This window comes from Drosophila melanogaster, chromosome X, assembly GCF_000001215.4.
Source record: "Drosophila melanogaster chromosome X".
Taxonomy (NCBI): Eukaryota; Metazoa; Arthropoda; class Insecta; order Diptera; family Drosophilidae; genus Drosophila; species Drosophila melanogaster.
The window spans coordinates 14,261,012-14,277,535 of record NC_004354.4 but is presented as its reverse complement, the minus strand read 5'-3'; the positions used below and the strand labels follow the sequence as shown (position 1 = coordinate 14,277,535).

General features: G+C 46.8%; 4 protein-coding genes across 6 annotated transcripts; 1 reads left to right on the top strand and 3 right to left on the bottom strand.

The window, feature by feature from the left end:
• Positions 1–119: 119 nt before the first annotated feature.
• On the bottom strand, positions 120–11,169 carry na (narrow abdomen). 2 transcript variants are annotated; one of them, NM_001103511.3, is made up of 16 exons: positions 10,828–11,169; positions 8,633–9,929; positions 8,465–8,577; positions 8,293–8,403; positions 8,085–8,228; positions 6,464–7,993; positions 6,259–6,390; positions 5,823–6,188; positions 4,989–5,739; positions 4,610–4,909; positions 3,520–3,714; positions 3,146–3,332; positions 2,736–2,990; positions 2,130–2,403; positions 1,906–2,068; positions 120–1,834 (listed from the first exon to the last, which is right to left on the bottom strand). In NM_001103511.3, exons 2-16 carry the CDS (start codon positions 9,881–9,883, stop codon positions 905–907), a joined length of 6,702 nt encoding a protein of 2,233 aa, NP_001096981.2. In that variant the 5' UTR covers positions 9,884–9,929; positions 10,828–11,169; the 3' UTR covers positions 120–904. The 2 variants fall into 2 exon arrangements, with proteins under 2 accessions (NP_001096981.2, NP_727772.3); NM_167401.3 differs by having other exon boundaries at positions 362–1,834; positions 5,823–6,161.
• A 116-nt stretch (positions 11,170–11,285) lies between these two features.
• On the top strand, positions 11,286–12,799 carry CG13404 (uncharacterized protein). Its single transcript, NM_132726.3, has 3 exons — positions 11,286–11,446; positions 11,507–11,747; positions 11,835–12,799. The coding sequence occupies exons 1-3, from the start codon at positions 11,357–11,359 to the stop codon at positions 11,966–11,968; spliced, it is 465 nt and encodes a 154-aa protein (NP_572954.2). The 5' UTR covers positions 11,286–11,356; the 3' UTR covers positions 11,969–12,799.
• On the bottom strand, positions 12,157–16,313 carry Tat (Tyrosine aminotransferase). Of its 2 annotated transcripts, none has more exons than NM_001298309.1 (4): positions 15,603–16,313; positions 13,572–14,086; positions 13,212–13,505; positions 12,157–13,145 (listed from the first exon to the last, which is right to left on the bottom strand). In NM_001298309.1, the coding sequence occupies exons 1-4, from the start codon at positions 15,949–15,951 to the stop codon at positions 12,798–12,800; spliced, it is 1,506 nt and encodes a 501-aa protein (NP_001285238.1). In that variant the 5' UTR covers positions 15,952–16,313; the 3' UTR covers positions 12,157–12,797. The 2 variants fall into 2 exon arrangements, with proteins under 2 accessions (NP_001285238.1, NP_572953.1); NM_132725.3 differs by having other exon boundaries at positions 12,692–13,145.
• On the bottom strand, positions 12,692–16,313 carry CG46317 (uncharacterized protein). Its single transcript, NM_001347796.1, has 4 exons — positions 15,603–16,313; positions 13,572–14,086; positions 13,212–13,505; positions 12,692–13,145 (listed from the first exon to the last, which is right to left on the bottom strand). The coding sequence occupies exon 1, from the start codon at positions 16,174–16,176 to the stop codon at positions 16,129–16,131; it is 48 nt and encodes a 15-aa protein (NP_001334678.1). The 5' UTR covers positions 16,177–16,313; the 3' UTR covers positions 12,692–13,145; positions 13,212–13,505; positions 13,572–14,086; positions 15,603–16,128.
• Positions 16,314–16,524: the final 211 nt, after the last annotated feature.

Sequence of the window (16,524 nt, the reverse complement as noted above, 5' to 3'; positions counted from 1 at the left end):
CATAAGCTGCAGATTACGGTCAGTTCAATTCGTCTAATCCGAAGGGCGCACGTTCCCCCGAGACCCAGAGACCCATTCATTCATTGAGCAGCCAAGAGAGTGGTTTTTTTTAAAACGTTCTGCAATTTCAACGATTTTTATTACGCTCGCTTTTTTTGAACGTTGTTGTGTGTGTGTGTGTGTGGGGGGGGGGGGGGTAGGTCGCATTGAATGGGGAATTTGGCTATATATTCGTAGTAATAACTTTAATATTAATTTGTGCTGAGTTCTTTGGCTAATCTCAAAATATCTTAATAGGCATCTCTTTCGTTTCGGTGTCGGGAATTCTCTGTCTTTTTCTACAGCTACTACTTGTGGTATAAACTTGTTTGTTTAGTTCGAATCTGTACGATGGTTTTCTGTTTTTGACTTTCTTTAGCTACTTAATTGAGTTTTTGGGCAATTTACGAACTTCAATGCTCCGTTTTGGTGAGGCAGCGCGCTTATAAATTTGCACTATACGTAAGACATATGCAATTCATATGCGATGTACTCATTATACATATATATAATATATATTTCTTTATATATTTAAGCTATAACAAAGTTACCGACTTGACTGATCATATTTACCATCTAGCACGCAAACAACAACATAACATAAAACTAATGGTTGCCCTTTTTGTTTCCTAACTTCTGTTTCATTTTCATTTTTACCCAGTGCTAAACTATAGCTAAATCTCTCTATATATACTCGTTAAGAATTGTTAACCGTTAATTGTGAGGCCGATACATTTACACTTAATAGGCATATACAAAAAAGTTCTAGGCCACTAGTTGATGATAATGTTTAATAGGCTCCACCTCCTCTGCGGAACTTCCGGCTTCCGGTTTTCGTCCACCTACGAATGATGTTTGGCCATTGCTAGATCTCGTCATCGCTGGTCTGCGGACACAGGACCTGTTCCTGCCACCAGTCGTGTACCTCGTAGACGGCATTCGCTTGGTTATTGAACGGCAACAGCTTCCCACTGCCACCAATCATTTGGCTCATCATGGCCGACGGACTGCCCAGGGCGCCGCCATGATGATGATGCATCTGGTGCTCTCCATGTCCACCATGACCACCATGACCACCATGGCCATGGCCATGTCCATGTCCATAGCCATGCAGGGCAGCTGCGGCGGCTGCAGCGTTTATTGTCGGATAATGGAACTGACCAATCTCGCTGTTCAGCTGGGCAAAGAAACTGGACGATTTGGTGGCCTCACCACCACCGCCGCGTTGCTTGGCCAACTGACCCAGTTGACCGGCATGTGGCAATGTGGTCATCGAGTTCTTTTTCCGTTGCTGACTGGTGATATGCAACCGCTCCTTGTCGCTCAGCGTTGAACGCTGCTGGGGATCACTGGAGGTGGGTGCCAGGAATTTCCTGCCCGCCGAACTGCCCGTTGAATCGGATCGATTGAGGGCATAGCCCCGTTTGCCAACGGTCATCACATGGCGAGCGGTGGACTGAACAGTCGGTGGTCCTACGCCCAGTCCCGATGAAGTCCCCGTCGCTGTCGCTGCACCTGTCGCTGAACTTCCGGTTCCGGCTATCGATGTCTCCGAGTGGGGCAACTGAACCACCGCACTACTGCTGCCGTCCTTCTCCTCGTTTTCCGTTGAACTAAAGGTCGGCGAAAAGGCGTCACTGGTTGGCGGACAGGCGCCGGCCACTGCTCCACTGATCGTGCTGATCGCCGACTTGTCCACCGCACCCAGGGGAGCCTTGTCCTCCTGGATATTTGGCCGCATCACCGGCTGTTCGTTGGTTGCCCGCAGGCCAGCGATCAGCGAATTTTGCTGCTTCTGAAGGGTACATAACAAATTTAAATGTAATTCTTATATTATATTCACAATGAAGACCCATCGCTACTTACGCTGGCGTTTTGGGCCCTAATCTTTTTAAGGCACCCCTCCAGCCAGGTGCGAATGGTCATCTTGGCCACCTCCTCCTCAACCAGGTACTCGAACTCCTCGCGCGCCAGTAGCTCCTCCAGCTGCAGTGCCTTCCGGATGTCCACGGAGCGATAGCTCAGCATGCTTGAAAATAGTATGATGATAATGGGTATTACATCAAACTATGGATCACACAATCACCCACTTGATGACATCGTGAAAGGTAACATCCTCGCCGTTGTGCAGCTTGTCCAGCTCATAGCACATGTACTTGAACAGCAGGCGATCCTTTTGCGGATCGCACTCGAGTCGTCCCTTCAGCAACCGCAGGATGAACTTCACCCGGCGCACGGGTATCACTCCACGCTGATGGATGTCCACAATGTTCCAGGTGTTCTGGAAATTGCGTATATCCGCATACGAAAGCAGGGCATCCTCTTCGTTGGAGTAGAAGAGGGAAAAGTTCTCCATGATAATAGCTGCCGAAAGGGAAAGTCTTATATTAGTCTCAATTGTCGTTAATATATATATAAATAAATGTATACAGTTTGCAAGGATTTTTAATTATATTAAATAATTAGGAAGTTAGCTAACAATTTCACAAAAGATTTAAATGGTTAAGATTAATAGGAAGTTAGCTGACAATTTCACAAAAGATTTAAATGTTTAAGATTAATGTAAAAATTTCAAAGTTGATTAAAATGCTACTATGCATTTGGCCAAGTAAATAATTAGCAATATTAGAAAAGTGGATAATCACATATTCAACATACTAAACATGAGTGACCTACTAATTCCTAGGGAGACCTACCCACTAGCAAGTTGAGCACTATATATGTGATGATCACGTAGAAGGTGCAGAAGTATATCAGGCTGGCAGTGAAGTTGCCACAATCCGTCTCCCAGTAGTTGTTGCCCAAGGTGCAGTACGGCGGCTGGACCATGCAGTCGTGCATGATCTTATTCCAATCCTCGCCGGTGACGATCCGGAAGAGCATGGCCACACCGGTGACGGGTGAACCAAAATTGGCCCGTCGACCGATGCCCTCGCCGTATTTGACGGTGCCTGTAACGAGAATCAGCCGTGTGGAGTGGTCAGTAGGGATGGGGGGGGGGTTGGTTGTGGGGGTGGCCCAAGTTGGCCGACTCTGGCTCTAGCTCTTTATTCATGTATTTTCTAAATTAATTAACTTTTTATTTTTTTTTGGACACCCAGCTCACCGAAGAGAATCGTTCCGGCCAGCGCATAGAAGAAGACTAGCAGAAACATGCCAAAGATAATGAAGAAGGACTTGCATACAGACACGCCCACGGTCAACATGAGCATCTTCAGTGTGGTGTGCTTGCCGGTGATGGTGAAGAAGCGCAGGATGACCACCATGAAGCCGAAGAAGTAGGACAGATCGTTCTGTCAGAGATTAGAGGTCAAAGGTCAGAGGTCAGACTGGTCAGTGTTCATTGTTCATTGTTCAGCGGGGCATGTGTGGAATGTAAATGTTAATGTGAATCGTGTGTAGTGTGAATCGATTGGTTTTTGGTGTTGGTACTGAGTGGTGGTTTTGACAACAGCAGTTGTGGCAACATGAACAACTTACCCGCAGAATGGTCTGCAATATAATCCAAATCACACCGGCAACGGTGACGAGAAGGTCATAGCGATTGCGCCTAGATTGCCAATAGCCCCGCGGTGTAAAGGCAATGTTCTTCATCACCACCTCAACCACAAAGACAAAGGTCAATACCGCACTGACGATCACCAGGCGTTCCGTATGCACCTCTCCCTTGATCCACTGCAGCAGACAATTGAGACAAGAGACAAGACTAAGACTATGACGATAGAAGGTCAAGAGCTTTCGATTATAGCAACTGCTATAATCTCGAATCTCAAATCTTTAGAGCTATAAGCTCTAAACTCTAAACTCTAATCTGTAAACTCTAAACACTAAGCTAAGCAGTCGCATACTACAGTTTCAATTCATAACACCATACATTCATTATCTGGCTATGGTTTGCATTTCGGTTATTCGTAGTATTCGCTATCGTAAGTGGGTCACTCTAACCACCTTTGTTCTATATAGTATATATGCATTTGTACAAACGTGCTGGCATGCAGTTATTATGTATATATATATATATGACTTTGGCTCTCGAACTGCAAATTGTGAAAGTCAGAAGCATATTTTTTGGCGGCTCACTTATTATTGAAAATATATCTCTGGAAAATATGCGCAACTATAATAGTTATGTTATATGCTGGGATTTTTCTTCTAATTAATAATCTATTTAACCCTAAAGTTGTTGTAATGTGATGTACAAGAGATTAGTATATTTCCCTTCACTTTGCATCAATTGTTTTACTCAAATATATAAATAAATAGATTATTAGATGCAGAATCACAGAATAAATAGATTATTACGTACAGAATCACAGATGAAAGATGATTAGTTACTCTAATTTATGTTTGATCCATTTGGCTAAAGCTGGTGAGATTCAGGCATGCGGTATATATATCTCGTAAAATTATTATGTACGTATGTATATCCAACACATTAGCTATATTTCAGCATGGGCAAACAACTGAATATAACCAATCGAAATCTAGAAATTATTACACAACATTTCATATACATATGCATGCAGTTACTTCGTGATTCCTTTGACCACTGAAATGCCCAGGTACAAACCGTGATGCTGAGCAGCATACTATTGATCAGGACCACCACGGCGATGACCCTCTTAAAGATGATGTGCTGAGTGATGTCGTAGGTGAAGGCACGAATCTTTCGGCCATCGGGTCTGGGTGGCAGATGAAGCGGCTGAGCGATCTTCAGACGCTTCTTGAGGTCACACCAACGCCTCTGGTCGACGGTCAGCAGGGCAGTGCCCTTGTTCTCCGAATAATTGGCAATGACCACGCCGACGAACAAAGTCAGACCGATCATACAGCCCAAGAATATATAGATGTGAATATAGACGGCATGTACCTGTAAAGTAAAATATTTAGAATTACAAGATATTCTATTATAGCCATCATTTCGGATACATATGTATTGTCCAACTCACCGGACCCACGGCCTTGATCAGAACATCGCGCACGTCCAGCCATCCCTTGAATGAGAGCACCTCGAACAGCGTCAGCATGGCATCTCCAATGTTATCGAAGTTGAAACGCCTTGGATTGGCCCACACTCGCGGCACCAGCATTGCCGGATATGACTCATCCGGACCCGGGGTCAACTTCATTTTGGTCACAAAAACACGTCGCATAAACACACCGACACAATCCTCCCGCCGCGAGATCGTTGGATCATTGCAGCGGGCCAAGCGACCGCCGTACAACTGGACACCGTAGCTGGCGAAGATGAACATTAGGAGAATGAGCAGCGTGGATACGAGCAGGATCTCCTTGAAGCCGCGGCACAACTCGTACACCACCTTTCGCATATGGGGCACCAGGGTGAAGATTCGCAGCGGTCGCACGCAGCGCAGGATCATCAGGAGCTGGGCCGCCGAGTTGGTTGGTATATTCAGGGGCATCCAGCACAAGAACGACGTGGACACCACATAGATGAACACATCCAGTGCGGCGGCCACATCCTTGATATAAGCCTTTGGCGTAAAGAAAAGGCCATCGGCCAGAATCTTCAGCGCCAGCTCTAGGCTCATGAAAATAACGAACCCGTACTCGGCGATCTGCAGCGTCGGATGATCCATCACCCGATAATTGGGTGTCTCAAACATCATCGAGATGCAGGAAAGCGTTGTCGCGAATATCATCACCCAGTCCAGATAGGTGACCAGACCGAGAAAGTTGCTGTAAAGGATTAAAGTTTATATGCTTGCAAGCAATGTTTAAATAAGTCAATCCTCCAATTCGGAGATGGGTGCTCCACTTACTGCAGGCTTTTATACTGGACCTTGCGCTCCTTGCCGGTCAGCGGATCCTTGAGTCGGGCATCGTAGCGGGCATGCACGATCTTTTGGCAAATCTTCCGGAAGCGACTCTCGCGCGGCACCAGAAAGAGCGGTGTATCGAAGAATGGATGATTCTCGCGCAGATCCTCCTCCCGTTGATTGCGCCGCATCTCCGCCTGCTGCCGCTTCGCCTGCAGCAACTTGATGTCCAGATCGTGGGGACGTGCACGTCCAGAATTGGCACGTGGCGCGGCAGCAATGTCACCATTCTCCATAAGATGCTCGTACGTTTGCTTCAGCTTGATGGAACCGGAGCGCACGCTGCGACGGATGGAGCGGGAGCCAAACCTGCGAATTGGTAGTGGACACACATCAAACGGGTCGCGCCGCCTCGGTGGGGCAGGGCCCAGCTACTCACTTCTTTTGGTCAACGCGCCACGGTTTCGAGTGTGTGATGGTACCCTGCGACTTCAATCCACCGCCGCCCTTCGTCCCAACCACGGGCAACATGGCCGAATCGCCCAGCATCAGGCGTTGGTTGTTGCTGTCACTACGGGATTAGAGAAATTGATGCCATTAGTTTGCAGGGATCTCATGGATCAGCTAAATATGTCAAATCTTACTTAATGATATGCGTGATGGCCAATTTGCGCAGACTACTCCCGGCGGCCCGGACTTTGGCCGTCTTGTTCATGATCCGGACGGGCTTCTGCTTGCGAAAGACCACATTAGACTCCCAGCACTCGGACATGGGTCGCTTGCAGTTCTCGACCAGCGAGTCCTCCGTCTCAAGCTCGATGACGAAGTGCTTCATAAAGCTCTCGCGCACTTTGGGCAGCATAAAATCATTGGGGATGCGATGCAAAATGGTCATCTGTGGTGAATCGGGAAACTTTTCGAAGATGCGCAGGCGAAAGGGCAGCGTCTCCTTGATTTCGGCGCTCTGTTCTCGGAACTTAAGCTGCTTGAGCTTCTTGATATCCTCGTCCAGTTCCAAATTGTCCAAAATGACCGCCACGAACAGACTGAGCACGATGAGGGTGACGAACAGATGGTATAGTATAAAATAGACGGCCACCAGCGGCGTGAGAGTTTTGCTCGTACGGATCATTGTCTCATCCATCACCTCAACCCAGGCCTCCTGGGTGAGAATCTGAAACATGCTCATGAAGGCTTCGGGGAAGGATTCGAACTTAGTGAAATCGCAGAGGAAGCAAAACAGCTGCATTGAGATGCTCGAGCTGATGATCAGCAGGCACATGGTGAAGATGATCAGTGAGCCGAGTTTCTTGCCCGGTCCGAAAATCTTGTAAACGAATCCCTCCAGCATCGGTGAGGCCTTGATCAGTCGCACCACCCGTAGCACCTGGAAATAGGTCAGCCCGGAGGGATAGAACATCGGTACGATGTGCAACGTAGTTCCGGCGGCCAGGAGCAGTTCGAACTTATGAATGGAATGCTTGTAGTATCCACGCCAGCCCAAGCAATAGATCTTGAAAAGGGTCTCCAGGTCCAGCAGGCAGGTGAAGACCAGCTCGATGTAGTAGTACCGCTCGTAGAACACATCCCTCGGTCGTCCATCGTGCTTGAAGGTCATTGTGGCCGTCACAATGCCATTGGCCAGGATAACGCTCATCACTAGCATGCGAAAGTATGGTGATCTCAGGATCGCATGACACGTTTCCGGCGCCAATCCGCCGTGCTTGTTGTCATCGATGGTCACTAGTCGCCAGCCGGTATCGTTGCCACTCAGGATCTGCGATGCGGCCGTCTTCTGGATGTGACCTCGCGCCCCCCACATCTGTTGGAACTGCACACGGATCTCGTTGAAGGTCTCCGTGATCACCGCTATGAACACGTTCTTCACCAGCCACGCCAGGAAGAAGATCATCGTGCTGAAGTAGAAGGCGGCACGCCATGCCGGCAGTGAATCGATGGCCCGGTACATGATGAACACCCAACCCTCCTGTGAGGCTGCCTGATAAACCGTAAAGATACTAGTCGCAATATCCTCGAAACCATTGAATCCGATCACATAGCTGCTCAGAAAGTCCATTTTCATGCAAACCATGCCCGGCGAGCACTGGTAACCGGAGTCGGGATCCATCGAGCAGAACGTATCCGGAATGGCCAGTGAATTGATGGTCAGAATTCTGAAAATGAATTCTTATTAATTAACTGACCATGTTCTATTGGGATTTAACTGGGTTCTAACATTTCTCATTTGAATTTCTGTTAACTTACGGTCTTTTGTATAGATCGTACTCCGTATTATTCATTACACAATGGTTTTTTAGTTCGCCAAAGAACTGAACTCCTAGCAAACCATATAGGGACATGAAGAACAGGAAGAACAGTGTCACATTGTAAATTTGCTGGCTCGAACGTCTGTAAATCAAAGTTGATGATATAGTATAGCTGATGATGTTGTTAAAGTTTACAAGATACATACTTGAAGATTTGATTAATACGACTTTTTGGCATACTGAATTTAAGGAAGACGCGTAGGAAGCGGATCATGATCAAGGGTCTTGGTGCTCTCATAATGGATAAATAGGAAAACCTATATATTATATATTATATTGTTAGAATCGAATTATTATAACTATGGGGCGTCCACTTACTTTGGTACTATCTCCAGCACTTCGAAGATTTGCAGAATGATCGAAATCCACAGGAAGCTGACCATGGAAGCATCGAATTGGCACCAGTGATCTTTTAAATAAGGCACCTCACCCTGCAAAAGAGTATCGATGAAGTAGATGGCATTTCTCTCAGTGCACCAGACTCACATGCAACACGCCACGGATGTGCATCTTGGCGATCATCTCGGCGGTGAAGAGCAGCGTAACAGCCGTGTCCGATGCAAAGGTGATGAACTGCAGCGACGGATAACGCTCGAAGGTCTTGGGCGTGTTCAGTGATACGGAGGTCAGTGAGACGAGGGCACACAGTCGCATTAGGCGGCGCACCCACAGCTTGTTCACCCACTCGATGTCGGCGCTCTCGTTGAGCGATTCCTCCGGTCCGTAATCCGCGAGGAAAGGTTCGCCGCCCTTGAGGCTCTGCTTCCGGCCCAGCATGATCTTGTTGCCAATTCCGGTGGCAATGCCCAGCCCAATGGGCGGCACTCCGGTGATGGCTGCACTGCCCACGGTGCTGCTAATGCCGCCACATATGCCCATGCCGGCGGCAGCTGCTCCGCCGCCCATGCCACCCATGCCGCCCAGTCCGCCGAGCAGATTGAGACCACCTCCGCCGCCACCAACGACCGGTCCCAGCCCGGCACCATTGTTGTGGCCACCGCCCGAAGATGGAGCCGCCGTCGCCGATGAGCCACCGCCTCCTCCGCCGGCCAACGACTGCTGCTGCTGTTGCGGCTGCATTCCGAAGGCGACGCTGCTGCCGCCGCCGCTGCCGCTACCGGAGTTCACAATGGTCGTCGGACTGTTGAGCGCACTGGCCGCATCCTGGCGAGCGCCCAGTCCCAGTCCGTTGCCAGGACTGCTACCCGGCGATGGATTGAAGCTAAACTGGCTGGCGGACGCCGGCTGCGAGTGTCGCAGGTGTGGATACGAATGCGGATGCCCGTGCGGATGTGGATGCGGATGGTGCGAGTGCGGCGGCGCGTGATGATGCGTATGCTGCTGATGGTGTGCGTAGTGATGCCCGTGATGGGACTGATGGTGTGGATGCTGCTGCTGTTGCTGCTGCTGCGGCGTCAAGCTGTTGCCGCTGGAGGAACTGGTGCTGGCCGTCGCCGGCGTGTTGATGCCGCTCGTGGAATACGGATGCGAATGGTGGTGGTGCTGGTGGTGGCCACCACTGCCGCTGGATCCGCTGGCCGCTGTTGCTGACGCTCCAGTGATCGGTCCTGTTCCCGCCGCTCCAGCCGCTCCCGGTACCGCCCCTGCTCCTCCTCCTCCTCCTCCTCCGCCGGCGCCGCCGCTGCCTACTGCTCCGCCTCCAGCTCCGCCTCCGCCTCCTGCGCGTTTGTTTCTAGCAGCTGCACCCAAGCGACGAATCTGTAGGCGGTCAATCATTCAAGCGGCGCATCCTGACCCTGAAACGGTCGCTAAGTTATGCCTGCTGTGTGGAGAGGGGGCATATTAGTTAGTTACTTGACTAGATCAGTTAGAAGTAAACTTAACCGCCAAACTGCTGTCATATTTCAACATTACTAAGATTATTCTTAAGTTTTGAAGGGTAAATATATTGAATTATAAATTACATGTACAATATATATTATGTTTCATGTTCTCTACGTATTAGTATTTAGCACCTCCATGTTTCCAAGGATGCCCTCCACCAACTAGGCGGCAATTAGAGCCAAGACCTTTGTCAATATTTACATTCGAACAGCTGCCAAGGTGGGCTGAAGGTGCAGCACTCAAACCCACTCACACAGGCACTGAGTGCACTGCGTAAAAAAAATATTTAAAATAGCTCAAAGTGTTATATTATAAAGTAATAAAATATATATGCAAATGAATCAATCAATAGACAGACATTTCAATTCATTAGTTGCATATCCTGTGATATGTAATTTATAATCTTTAGCCTGTTTTACCCAATTTTTCAAATCCACAGGCCAAGTTTATTGATCTGCTTTTGTTTTGAGTGTATCGTTTGCATCAACTTTTTGTATAGGAATTTCAACAAAGATCTTCGAGAGCAACCAAAATTTGTTTCTGTGTGAATCAAGACAGTCAGCTCGGATGGCGGATGGCACTTGCAACCCCCGAATGAGCAACCACTTCTCGCCGTATATGCGTAGATATGTGTACTATACGACCCAGTCCCATCCCCACTGGCGAATCCATTGTCATTACCAAAGGAGCAGTAACCAAAAGCAGCCATGCCCACTCCAATTCAAAGCGAATTCAGTGGGCAAAACTCAAATCAGTACGATTTGTGTAAAGGTATTTTGCCTTTTTTTTTACCTTGTCTCTTTAACTAACACATTATCTACACATAGCCTACTCACTTTTCGCCTGATGGAGCGGCTGCTGGTGGATGGTTAACTTTTGATGGCGAAGATTCGCGCAATTTTTATCACAGAGTCCACATAAATGGATTGCACTGGGGAGACTATTGAAATCTAAGAATATATCCGGTTGCCGCACTTTCCGGTTTTCCAAATCTGTGCGGGAAGGAAAACGCGTTTTTTTTTCTTTCAACACCAAACACGCGCCGAGGTCCTCGTAAAAGAGTCCTTTTTCTTTGTTTTTTTTTTTTTTCTTGTATGTTTTTTTTTCGGACGCGGAGACTTGGAGTTACGGCCACTCAGTCTGTTTAGTCAGGCAGTGCTCCAGTCAGCCAACTGAACTGACAGCTCCACTGGGCCGTCACTTTGAATGGCTCTGGTTCCAAGTCGAGCAACCCCCAAAAATGGACGACGCCTGCGCACTTTCGCGGGTCGATTCGGTTACCAGTGTCGGAGTGGCAACTCCGCGCGGAGTGGCCAACAAGCGACCACGGCGATTTCAACAAATCCGAGCAGCAATCGCATCGAAATGGGTGCCACGGCCTCGTGCAAGAAAACCTCCGGCAGTGGCTATCCGGAGCACGATGATCCCAGCTATCGCAAGTGCCAGGAGCTCAAGGTGAGTCCACCGCTTTATATAATCCCCAAAACCCCGCATGACCAAAGCGACCGCACTCAGATGGAGCGCTGGATCCAGATGCACTACCAGATCAAGCAGCGGGAACAGGCACTGGCCATTGCCCACCATCGGGAGCTCTTCTACTGGCTGAGCGGATTCTACCTGAGTGCTGTGTACGGCTGCGCCAGTTACTACCAGAGGGTCAGGAGGGTATCCGCGCTGGCTCCGCTCCTGCCGCTCACCTTCGTCGTGGGTTACTATACGGACTGGGCGTACGGCAGCAAGATGCATCGCATTCAAGGTGGGTCTGGGATAGGATTGTTTGATTAAGTGCCATTAGAAGGATGATATCTTATACAAACCTATCCGATGATTACATCAATTGTAGCGGAGGCGAACATGATTATGGAACACGAGCAGGAGCTGCTCCACTGGCCAGGTGGTCTGCCCACTGTTGCCGGAATCGATGAGGCCCGCGTGGAGACCGAAATGGAGAAGAAAATGCATCCGCACCACATGTAGAGGCAAAAGGATGCCCCTCTCCCGGTTAGCCTGTAGGTGGGATTGGGTTCTCGTGCTCAGGTCCTCGTTCAAAAACACACACACACTCCACAATCAACAGGATTTGTCCCAGAGTTTCAGAAATTTGTAAGACCCCTTAGCTAGAATTTAATATATATTTTTTTTTTTTTGGCATTAACAGTGCTGTTGAATGCTGAAATGTGGGGACCATTCAATTACACTTCACAACACTCAACAGCATTCTAATTACGTTTCACAGCCCATTAAGCAACATTTTAAAATTTCTTACAACGAATATACATACAAATATCATTCATTACACACATCTAAATCCAATTTATGCGAAAATGTTCAGCATTTTTAAATTGAAATCACACGTTAGATAAAGGCTGCCAGAAAATTTATTTGAAACTAATAGAAATAATTGTAACTAGCAAGAAGGCATCATCATATCATATCCTGTTCCAAAGGAGCACTACTTTCACCAAGTTTAACATTTTTTGCACAGAACCCCAGCCAGCCTACAGCGCCAGATAGCTCAAATATAGGCCTATATATATATATATAAATTTATATTATATATATTTATATTCAGAAGTCCTCCATAATGACCATTTACTTAGCCGCAGTTTACTCGCTCTTTCTAAACTCTATCTATCTGTGTGTGACGCGCTTTACTTTTCCAGCAATTTTTTGAGACAATACTCCTTATATTGGATAGTTAAAATGATTGATATATATATATATATAGTATATATACATACATACACTTATGTACACTTGATAAAAATTGTAGTCTAGAATATCTAATAAATGTTTTGCTCCCAGCTCAAAAGGCCACATCATCGCAGTCGAGCAGTCCGTGCTCAATGAAATTGCGCGACTCCTTTTTGTAGTGGCGATCGCAGAACTCGGCAATCCTGGAGCACGCCTCCTCGATCATTGCCCCGGGCACAGTAAGTACGATCCGCACGTATCCCGGGTACTCAAAGCAGCTGCCCGGCAGACAGAAGACACTCTGCTCATTCACCATCTCCTGGACAAAGTGGGTGTCGTCCTTGAATTCCGGGAAGCGTTCGATGCTCACGCCTATCATCATGTACATGGCTCCATTGGGCATTACGGGATCGAGGCCACGCACCTGTTTCAGCATCTTGTAGGCCAGCATGGCATTCGACTGTGGGATAAAAATAATCATATAATAATTATCCATTAAGCTGATAATTACAAATGATAAACTTACGTGGAGCACATCAATCACGCCGTCAAAATAAGACTGCGGTGTCTTGGTCAGGATATCGGGCAGGGCACCCTGAATGATGGTATTGGAGCCCAGAATGCGACCACACATGTTCTTTAGACCGACAATGGCATCGCGCAAACGATTCTTGCGATCGTGCACTATGATCCAACCCATTCGCCAACCGGGAACCAGGAAGCGTTTGGTCAACCCGCCACAGGAGAGAACTGGAACCTCCGTGGTCAGGCTGCTCACGGCCAAGTGCTTGGAGCCGGGGAACACAAAGTGCTCATAGATCTGCAACGAAAGCAAAGGCAATTCAATTCAATTATTTCATGTGTGCTCGATTTAAGGGTCACTCACCTCATCGGCAATGATGGGCAGATAGTGGCGTTCGCAGATGGCTATCAACTCGCGCAGATGCTTCTCATCGAAGACGCTGCCACAGGGATTGCTCGGATTGTTGATCAAAAGGGCGGCGGTGTTCTCATCGATCAGGCTCTCTAGCTGAACGAGATCGGCGCGCCACTGCTGATCGGGCAGAAGATCGTAGTAGCGCACCTCGATATCCAAGCCCTGGGCCAGCGTATAGTACAAACAGAAACCCGGTCGCGGCACCAGAACATTCTGACCACGATCCGCCAGCGCCAGGATGCAGTACTCCAAGGCGGAGGAGCAGCCGCTGCACAGCACCACCTCGTTGGCATCGATCTCTCCGTCGGGACGCTGGTGGGCACTGTATTTGGCCACCGCTTTGCGGGCTATCTCGTGACCCTGGGTGCTGGCATACCCATTGTACTTGCCGCTCTCCAGGGAATGCAGCACCGCCTTCATTGTCTCATCGGCGGCTTTTAGATTGCCAAAGGTTGTGGGATCACCTGGTTGAGAAAAGCAAGTTTCAAAATGCATTTAAAATATATAATCTATAATATAAAATAACCTTTAAGCTAATAAAATAATACAGAAAATATTCCATCAGTGAATTGCCTAATTTATGGAATAAAGTGCATTTATTTTTGGAAACGGAATGCAAAATGGTGTTAAAAAAATAAAAATCAGGCGACTTCGCATCCGAATCTCTGATTGCATTGGGTCAATGGCTAACTCGTTCGTTTCCGGCTAACTTCGATTCCCGATTCCGATGGCTAAGCAAGCAGCAGCAGTATAATCTGGCTCAGATCCCGAGTTCGATTCCATTCCATTCGATTCGATTCGATTCGAATGGATTCTCGACTTTGTCAAACAGGTGGAACTACATTTTATGCAAATGCCCCACAAAACACAAATACAGTGCGCGTGCCTCGCTACAAAAATAATACGATATTACTAAAAACAAAACAAAAAAAAAACAATTAAATTATATACAAGAACAAGAACAACAACAATCGAAACAACAACAGCTTTACAGATTTTATATATCTGGTATCTGGCATATTTTAGCACAAATTTAGAAACTCGCGACAATCGGCAAAATTAGCTTCTCTGTAAATTTCCTAAGCCAGAAAGCCAGTAAGCCCGAATTCCCATTGAGCTCTAACATTTCAGGGAAGTCCAATGTCCCAACTTATATAACGACTTATAAGCATTATAGCCGAAGCACCGATCTCTGATTGGCCCGATTTTGTGGGTGTGTATGACCAATGGATCGCTTTAGTTCACAATGAAACCGAATTCATTGGGTTCATAAAGCTAGTTTTATCAAGTTTGGGACAACTCAGCTGCCAAAAATAAAAAAAAAACTAAGATATAAATATATATATATATATATTTATAAAACGGCAAGAGCAAAAGAGATCGCACATCAGAAATATTCAAATTTGGCCCAAAAACTTGTAGCAAAAACGTCAGAGGTGTTATGGGGATATGGTGAAATGAGGAGCAGGTTTCCCACGAAACTGGATAGTTAGCACTACCTGCTCAAATATTTTTCTATAATTTGCAAATTTTGGATATTTCAAATCATTGCTTTTAGCCACTATTAAAGGCGTACTTTTCAGATTAATGCATATATAGTAAATAGAAGGCGAAATCCTGATAATGTAAATATACATTATACATACATGCTAAATGCATAGCATACTTCTGAGAATTCTGAAGAGGAAAAGCTTTTAAGATAGATTTTTCAAACACATATGTAAGTTCTGCGTCAAAGGAAATTCAAGAATCAGTAATTTGCAGACAAACTAATAATAATTTATAAGGTTTATATAAAAAGCCCTATAAGTTTTAAGAACTTGAAAGTTTAAGATGTCAACTTTAAATATCTAAAATGAATCTATACAAGAAATATACTAAGTACCATATTTTAAAAGAAAACTGATTATATACGTACAGTTTTTAGAACTTTTACTCTTTAGATATATATTAGTTAATTTATATATTTATGGTGCTCACCAATGGACAGCGGTATCATGGGCTTCTCCGGATTCGGTTTGATCTTTAGCGACTCGACAATGTTCCGAATGCGATTGTGCGTGTTAAGGGATAGCTTGGAGCCCTTTATCTCCCATCCGGAACGCTTTCGGCTGCTGCTGCTCGTGGCTGTGGTGTCCACCAGGTCCTGTTGCTTGCGTATGTCCTGCGATTGGAGCTGCAGCTCGGCCAGCGCCTGATCGACTACATCGCAATTGGGCGTCACCGGCGCCGGGGATTCCGGCTCGCTGGGACTCCGGCTTGTGCAGCTGGCACGATTGCGGCTGCTCTGGTATCGGAACTGACTCTCGTTGGCAAAACTGCTGGGCATTATCACCAGGCCGGCCCTTTTCCCGATTCAACGAAAGAAAATCGAATAGCCAAACCAAACCAAACCAAATCGAATCAAAATAAACAAAAACAAAAAAAAAGCACAAACAAATATTGCTAATATTTTTGATTACGACGATGTCTCCGGTCCCGATTTCTGGCAAATGGAGCACTCTGCTCAAATGAATGAAAAATTTGTATCCTGTTTATCGTTCCAGACGAGCATTAGAGCTGTGATCTTTGGTCAATCACTGTGTTGGACAGACGATTCTTGTTTTCGTTGGATTCCCTTTGGATACACGGTATATGGTTGATATGGGCTAGTACTTTCAAGTCGTTTGCGAATTCTGTGCTAAACTGATCTACTTCGGCGATATCTTGGGGCTTTTATCGCCTCCGGCCGACTTCGTTTAGTCGATTGCTATATAGGCTCTCCATATAGACATCCATATACATATATACGCATATCTGGGTATATATAGCCCATACACTAACATCGCCGGTTATCACGCGCCTGACTTTGGCTTCGGTTCGAGCCGAGAGGGCCGATCGAAAGACTGAAATAACAACAACA